The sequence below is a fragment of the Morone saxatilis genome, unplaced genomic scaffold, assembly GCF_004916995.1.
Source record: "Morone saxatilis isolate NCDOM2014 unplaced genomic scaffold, NCSU_SB_2.0 Contig7, whole genome shotgun sequence".
NCBI classification, from domain to species: Eukaryota; Metazoa; Chordata; class Actinopteri; family Moronidae; genus Morone; species Morone saxatilis.
Window position 1 is genome coordinate 11,630,205 of NW_023340246.1, and position 8,147 is coordinate 11,638,351.

Consider the following 8,147-nt stretch of genomic DNA (forward strand, 5'->3'; position numbering starts at 1 on the left):
GGACAATACCACATTTTGTTATGTTATCTGTACATGTGTGTATGTTACTGGGTGAGACCTAGAAACTTATAAGATGTGAAGAAGTTATCTTCCTCCTGATTAAGCTTAGTTGATGTCAAAACCTCAGTTTGGCTTTAAGAGCAGGTGACGTGTGCAAGCTCTGTGATAGACTGAGGGGATCACCTTCCTCCTAATTAATCTCACTTTCCTAAGTTTATGTCCTGTTAGTTGTACTGTGTGTACTAGGTACTAGGTGTCTTAACGGCTTAATGAACTCAACAATAGGAGCACAATACACAATTTTGTCTGTTTTTGTCCTTGTAGGAAGAGCCAGCTGAGCCTCACATGGTGAAGCGCACACTCCCGTGTCCCGCCCCCGCTCTCACTGACAAGGCAGGAACAGACTAACCGGACGACAGCAATGTCTCTCCTGTCCTTAACCAACCCTCCTGGCTGGAGCGTGTGCTCTGCTCTCTGGATCCTTATGGTGTTGCTTCCAGAGGCCAAATCAGACAACCTGAACACTACCACTCAGGGTAATGGCGGGGGATCCCAGTGTGGAGAATACACTAACCAGGTAATTACTGTAAACATCCTGGATACACACCAAAACTGATGTTCTCTGAACAAGCTTCTGCAGGAGCGATATTATTATTACTTATTACTGCCTTCTGTTTCCTCCCTTTACTCCAGAGACATCTCAACTCTTCAGGAATCAGAATAATGTTTCAGCTACATTTACATCACTAAAAAGTCACTTGCTCTGCCAGAAATACATATTTAAACATGCAAGACAGCAGTGAGTTGAAATACTCAGATCCACTTTAGGCCCTGTACCAACACAACAATCTGCAAATACTCCATTACAAGTAGAAGTCCTGCATTCAAAATCCTAAAAGTACAGAAGTAATATCAGCAAAATATACTCAGTATCAGAAAATAAAAGTACTTGTTGGCTAGTTAAGCCCACTGGTTTCCCTTCAAAGGATCAAGACAAATATAATATTCATATTTTTGACTTTTCTTTAATCTTTGCTTTTTTGTGAAATATTGAATACTTTTACCTCTTTGGATCTAAAATATGATTTTCATACTGGAGCTGGTCTTTGACCTATTTTGAACTGCTTTATATTTTTTGGTAGTTAAATTTATAACATTAAATCATACTGTATTTTAGAAACGGATCATATGTTTTTATATGAATATAAAAAGTACAATATTTTCATCGAAATTACGCGAAGTTACATGTATAGTGCATTTAGAGATGTAAATATACTTTTCATAACTCTAAGACAAAAGCAACACACTAGATACAAAAGGCACATGATTATAACAATCAGAGTAAATGTAGAAAGAAATATGTGGCAAAGGTTTAAGATTTCTTCCTGTGTGCAGAGACTCAAGAGACTGAGAGTACTGCCTTAAATACTCAATGTTTCAAGTAGCCTACTTTTTGTTTTCATGAATCATGATATTATGTAGTCTACAAAGAGTCCAGAATGATGTCTTGTCTCTATTAGGGTGATTAATAGGGGTTATTATTTTAAGTAGGGGTTGGTGATATGGATAAAGTCCTTTGTCATGGTATTTGCAATTTAATATCAAAATACAGACATATACAGATACAGATACAAATACAGACATATATCAGTGTTAAACTGTCTGGAAAATCGATTGAGAGACAGTTTATGGAATTTATGGTCAATCCAATGAATAAAATACCTAAAAATAAAATCAACATATATCGTTACAGTGTTGTAACACACTGGCCTGACAGGGATATCAAAGGGATAACTATCACGATATATATGATGCAAGCAAGGATATAAATTGCAATCATGAATTAGAATCTGCAATATTCATTGTTTAACCAATTTTATCAGCACTATTGTGTCTGACCTGCAAGGTCCTCTGTATATAAATGGTATAAAATGATGAGATAAGCTTGTGTCTGGTTTGTAAGGACATGGTGAAGACCCAGTGTACACTTTGAATCTGACAGATTCAATAGAATTTATTGATTTGTTGGAGAGAGAAAAAATACAGTCACAGCTGGAATATTTTAATCCCACTTATGGTTATTGATGAAAAGATTTTGTTGAGCAACAGCAGTTCTGAAGTTGTTTTTCATAAATCTCATCTAATAGGTGTTGGAGGATGGGATGTGTCGACTGGTGGCCACATTGCCTCAGCTGGACGAGCAGAAATGCCCGGATATGTTTCGCTGCACAGATGAGGTGTCCTACTGGCTGCACGAGAACGAGGAGAGGAAACAGCAGATTGTGGCTCTGAAGGAAACCATCTCTGAGCTGCAGGAGGAGCTGAGGAACCATCGGCACCGCATCAAAGTCCTCGAGCTGCAGGTGAGACTCCCATATGGACTTAGCAGACCTGGGTCAACTATCAGCAGCAATCCTTTGAACTGCTTTGAGTGCTTGCTTTAGTCTAGCTGGAGCTCACTGGATGTTGTGACAACGTGACGGTTCCTTTCTACAGCCTAGACGTGTAACAGAACTAACTTTTTTGTTCATTTGAAAAGTAAACTTATTATATTCTGTGTGTGTGTGTGTGTGTGTGTGTGTGTAGCATTAAATATAACTTTTCAGAGCAAGACTTTTTAGAACATATTTACTTCTTTATTGTACTTTCTCTGTTCAGCACCATTTGGTTGAGAGACAGTTCAGACTAGACATAAATATTTGATCAAATAACTCTTGAACGTGGTTTGATTTAATATGTACTTTCACCATTGATTTGAAAGTAAGGAGTCCACTTTTATTTTTCTCTGTATACTGTGACTGGCTGATAGTGATCATTCTTTGCAGTCACTATTAAAAACCTTCCCTGTGCTGTATTTCAGTACAGGAAACACATGACATTAGCTATATACAGTTCTGCACTGTAACATGGTGCCTGGTCATCAAGCTGGCTTCCACCAACATGTCCTTGACCTTAGGTACTAACAGGATTAGCCTCCTACTCTTCCACGTGTTGCTTCATGCGTCTCAAGCAGTGAGCCTATACAAACTACCCTGAGTTGAACTGGCCAGTGGCCAAAGGTGGATGGTGAAAAGGGTTTGTGTGTTGTGTGTGTTGTACATTAGAACAAGGCAGGGGGAGAGGGCTCCAGGGTTTGTGGTAATGGGAGTTAGTGTTATCCTCCATGTCCAGGCCCAGAATAGACCGCATACTGAAGTGCCTGGCTTTAAGTTTTACAAGAGAGGACGAGTCATTTTTGTCCTGAGAGTACTGGGAGATGTTGCATGTTAGAATGCTAATATTCTAGAAACATTTCATAATAAAGTAGAGGCCGACAGAGAGAAATCTACAAAGATCTTTTACACTAGTGGCTCCTCAAAGTGCTATATATGTCAGCATATAACGAAATAAGGCAGCATTTAAAATAACTGCATTTTTATATTATGCTGTCAAACATCTCGAAACAGAAAGAACAAGCTAACAACTTTGAAATCAATGCATTAAAAACCCTTTAAATATACCAGAATGCGAAAAAAAAGGGAAAAGCTGTCAGATGCTGCATCTGCTGCAATGCACCATTGCTGCAATACACAAAGCAGCTAAGAGGTCTAAAAGAATCAATGCATGTTTTTCTGTGCATGCTTATGTCCTTGAAAAACTAAAATGTAAGATACTTTACTTTTAACATAAAGAAAGAAATACATTTAAGTTTAGCATACTTAAGCCAGTCTACATTATTTAATTAAAATTGATGATAGTTCATAACTGTATGTCACATATTTTACATCAGTGTTGTTTTGTTAGTTTAATCAGTTCTAATAACATACCCAGTGTGTCATTTATAGCTGAAAAAACTGCATGTGTGTGCATGTTGTGCAGATGTGTATGGGAAGTTATATTTTTAGAAATTGATTTTTAAATGTATTTAAGATCAAAATACAGGACAAAGGTTTCTGCCTTGAAAAAGAATGTTTTTTTATGTGTGCTTGTTTAATTGGGTGTGGTGTCAGAGTGAAGAGAGGAACCACGTGAATATCTCCTTGGAGCAGCGTTTTCATGAGTTGGAGGTTCACTATTCTGAAGCCAGTACCCTGCTGCACCTACAGGGCACTCTGATCCTAGACCTCCAGGTATACCCAGTACTAGTTCACTTTCAGTGTTTTAGGCATGTTCTTAAAACAATTGAGCAACAAAAACCTCAAAACCCAGGTGCGCAGGGTGGTTTTTGATAGTTTCACTGTATTTCTGTTCAGAGCCAACTCCATAATCTGACACTTTTGGTGGACAGAGTAAAAAGAAGCCCTGGGTGCTCGATCAATATCGTCCGTCCCAACCCACTGATGAGTGCTCAAGAAGCTCTGCACCCAGGTAGGCAACATGGAGTCTCACATGCTATGATCTGCCACCAGAGGGCGCCAACCTCCCATTGATGGTTTACTCCAACTCAACCCTGTCTCACATTTTCTTCCCTCAGAGATTCAGCATGTGAGGAACTGTCCCATAGACTGTGCTTCCATCTACTACAATGGAGTGAGGAGATCAGGTCTCTACACGATAGTGCCATCTCTGGCCAGCATGCCAGTGGAGGTCTACTGTGATATGGACACAGATGGTGAGTCACATACATGGACATAAGGGGTTTCAATCCATGCGTTGGGAAATAGTCACTCTTCTCTGGTGTTGTTGAGCAAGACTAAACTCCAGGTTTGCTGTAGGACCTGTGTACCTCCTTTGGCCAGATGGGAGCTAAGAATAATAACCCATTAGACGTGGTATATGCTTTCCCTTCCAGTGCGATGCATTCTTTTTGCTTCAGGTGGTGGCTGGACTGTGATCCAGCGACGTGTTGACGGCTCAGTGAGCTTTGACCGTAGCTGGAGGGACTACAAGGACGGCTTTGGTGACCTGCACTCAGAGTTCTGGCTGGGCAATGAACACATACATGACCTGAGCACCCAGGGAGACTACAGCCTCCGCATCCACCTAGAGGACTGGAGCAACAAGCACAAACATGCCTTGTACCAGAGCTTCAGGTTGGTGTCATGCAGTACACAAACAGTTGACAACATTACTACAAACATGCACAACCAGCTACAGGTCCTATGTACCCAAGATCTAGGGTTTTGGGGCTAGGGGGTTAGGGAACTTAGTTAGGACCATGGGAACATAGATACACTTCCTAATTTCCTACTGTTCCTCTGTATGTCTTTGTGTGTGCAGTGTGGAAGACGAGGAGCATCAGTACCGTCTTCATGTGTCAGGCTTTAGTGGGACAGTTTTGGACTCTTTTAGCTGGTACCACGACAAGCAGGGCTTCAGCACCCCCGACAGTGGCAACATCTGTGCTGAGATCTCCCATGGCGGTTGGTGGTACAACCAGTGCTTCTATGCCAACCTTAATGGGGTCTACTACAGGGTAAGTGTTAAGATAACCCCTGACTTTAAACTTTTAAAGTCATGCGAGTGTTTATAACCTCTTAATCCTGCAGGGAGGCCATTACACCCCTAAAGGCCGGGGGCCGCTGGGTCCTGATGGGATCGTCTGGTACTCCTGGAGAGACTCTGACTACTACTCCCTACGCAAAGTCAGCATGATGATCCGGCCACGCACCTTCCGAACCCGTTTGTCACCCTGACCCACTGTCACCATGACAACAGTTAGGACACAGGAACAATACAGGGATCACATGGTGATCTCACTGGGACGCCGTGGTGATGATAACGTCCAGTGATTGACTTTTTATTGACAGAGCTCATTGAGAAGGAATGAATGTCAGTTATGTCAACAACAGCTTTTGTTGCGAGTGAACCCACAGGGTAACCTGGAAATGGTCTCTCTTCTGCTGTTTTTTAAAGCTACTTTCAAATGTGACTGGTAGACTCAATATTCTCATAACTGTGGACTCAAAACTTTATACTGTTGCGTTATTTTTGGGACATGGACATTTTTCATTCATTCATGGGAAGTGATTTCTTGCGTATTTTCTACGTCTATTTTGTACCTTTAGTTTGATACTTTGAATCTTGACACAATATTAGCAACCCAGCCAAAGGACAGGTACATTTGTATGTGTTGACAGATGAGTGAAGCTTCTACTAACCACTGAGAGGAGGCATGTCCAAACGGCAGGCACGTGAGACTGTTTATTGAACACTCAGCATATGGTGTGTGCTTATTGCATATTTATGATTTTCCAGTTTTATTCATTTTGAATTTTAAGCCAACTATGAATTTAATCAGTTGTGTAAACTTTGCTGAAATGAAAAGGGTTTTAATATTATTACTCAAACAATTCAATACATAAGAACACTAAATTATATTAGATATAATAACCCCACTCCCCTTTAAGTGCTGTCTCACTGTCTAGGGTCAGGCAGAGAAGATGTGCTATTTGAGGACTGTGTATACGTACTGTATGAATTGTACAATAAACATTATATATAAAAAATGTGACACAGAGGGCAAAGGATTCAAGTTCTGCAGAAGCATTCAGTTAAACTATTTTTTCTGACTGACAGATGGAAATAAGAGATAACCCTTATCAGACTGTACACACTGCACAGTTTTTCTGTGGCATCCAGTAAATGTTATTTACATTCAAATTAGTTCACGCATGACTTCCACAGACCTTTAGCCTATTGGCAGCTTTGTGTAAATATAGCAGGCATGTGTAGAGTAGGTCAAAGGAAACAGAAAAAAGGCTGCATTTTTTATAATTAGTTACTCTTCTACAACCTGAAAATGAAGTTTAAAGACTTAGTATAACAGTCTTGCTAAATATTTGTTTAACTGAAACAAATGCTGCTAACTCTAATGAAGCCCTAAAAACACTATAACACATACACTTAATAACTTAGAATGCATGTACTTTCTGGTGTATAAGATATCCTCGCCTGGCTACTTTATGTGGTCTACACATCCAGCTGCACCTGATGGGGGTGAGGGATGAATGTGGGGTAAAAGGGCTCTTTCACCTCCTCCACAAACACACTCTTTGACCCTTCACACAGGCTGCCGACTCATTCTCATTCCTATCCATCTCTACGCAAGAATCTGCAAAAGCGAATAAGGGCTTTACTGTGAGTAAGTCAGAGAGTGCGTAGTGTGTTGTACACTCTGAACCATGCAGAGAACAAGACAAGGTTTCTTTCAAAACACACACACACACACACACACAAAGCAGTCGCAATGAGTACAAATCATTGTTTAATAAATCAAACAGAATTTCTGCTCCTCTTTGAGTTACATTGTATTGCAAATACTTCTATACATAAAATAGTATCTCAATGACAAGAAGCACCTGATAGGTCCAATAGAATATATATATATATTTTTTTTTTTTTTGTATCAAGTGATAAGNNGGCGGTGAAAAGCAAAAGCAAAACTGCATACACAACATAATCCATCCTGAACTCTTGGTATAGTACAGATTCTTACATTAAACATTGCTGTCACACCTTCATAATATAAAACACCGTAATCTGGTCAAAAAAAAAAGGACAAATATTCTTCAGGAGAACTGGGAAAGAGATTACAATTCACTGACTTTTGGTCTTTATGTCTTAAAATAAGGAACCCCCTACTTGAGTATCATTTTGTCTTCACTCCTGAAATGTAAACTGCAGTGTCATGTTGCACAGGCTGGGGAGGGGGAGGCAACTTAGTGAACCATTTCTATTTTCCTCAAAGGGGCAAGGCAGGAAGGAGGTGGAGCTTCCTGTTAGCTTTTGAGGAAGTGTGGGATGAAAGGGGGCTAGAGACTGCCAGCAGTGGACAGACAGGGGACACACTCTGCTTTTGCCTACTCTTCCAAGACTTGGATACATGCAAGAATGCTCCACTGAAGATGTACTAATACACATACAATATCATTAAAACAGGCCTAATGTTGACTGAGAAAAAGACAGTAAAGCTCTCTTTCGTTGTTAATGCTGCATTCAGAAATCAACCCCCCTGCTGTCCCCTATTGATAGAGGGGATGATAGCTTTGGTTTCTGGTGTTACTACATCACGACATGTGCAGACAACAGTTGTGCACCATGTGTAAATCCTTTCCTTTACTATTTTCACCATATTGCTTTAAAATAGGTAGATAAAATGCGAGCACAGATCACAAAAACTCTGGCTGTTTTACTTATGTAGCAATCCATGGCCACAAACTGTGACT

At 40.2% G+C, this 8,147-nt stretch overlaps 2 protein-coding genes across 5 annotated transcripts in view; one reads left to right on the plus strand and one right to left on the minus strand.

The window, feature by feature from the left end:
* The first annotated feature begins 383 nt into the window (after nucleotides 1-383).
* si:ch211-203k16.3 (angiopoietin-related protein 7) lies at nucleotides 384-6,370 on the plus strand. The gene is made up of 8 exons (XM_035678921.1): nucleotides 384-577; nucleotides 2,148-2,363; nucleotides 3,990-4,109; nucleotides 4,233-4,347; nucleotides 4,454-4,591; nucleotides 4,796-5,012; nucleotides 5,200-5,395; nucleotides 5,469-6,370. Exons 1-8 carry the CDS (start codon nucleotides 422-424, stop codon nucleotides 5,613-5,615), a joined length of 1,305 nt encoding a protein of 434 aa, XP_035534814.1. The 5' UTR covers nucleotides 384-421; the 3' UTR covers nucleotides 5,616-6,370.
* Nucleotides 6,371-7,578: 1,208 nt separating this feature from the next.
* Nucleotides 7,579-8,147, minus strand: part of snx9b (sorting nexin 9b) — a gene marked incomplete in the record, with an annotated part of 14,806 nt that continues 14,237 nt past the window's right edge. For all 4 annotated transcript variants that reach the window (XM_035678524.1, XM_035678523.1, XM_035678526.1 and 1 more), the window contains 1 exon segment: nucleotides 7,579-8,147.

Coding starts and splice junctions, on each gene's coding strand:
- si:ch211-203k16.3 (XM_035678921.1), top strand. CDS start 422: ATGTCTCTCCTGTCCTTAACCAACCCTCCTGGCTGGAGCGTGTGCTCT. Junction 578..2,147: donor GTGGAGAATACACTAACCAG/GTAATTACTGTA, acceptor CTCATCTAATAG/GTGTTGGAGGATGGGATGTG. Junction 4,110..4,232: donor CTCTGATCCTAGACCTCCAG/GTATACCCAGTA, acceptor ATTTCTGTTCAG/AGCCAACTCCATAATCTGAC.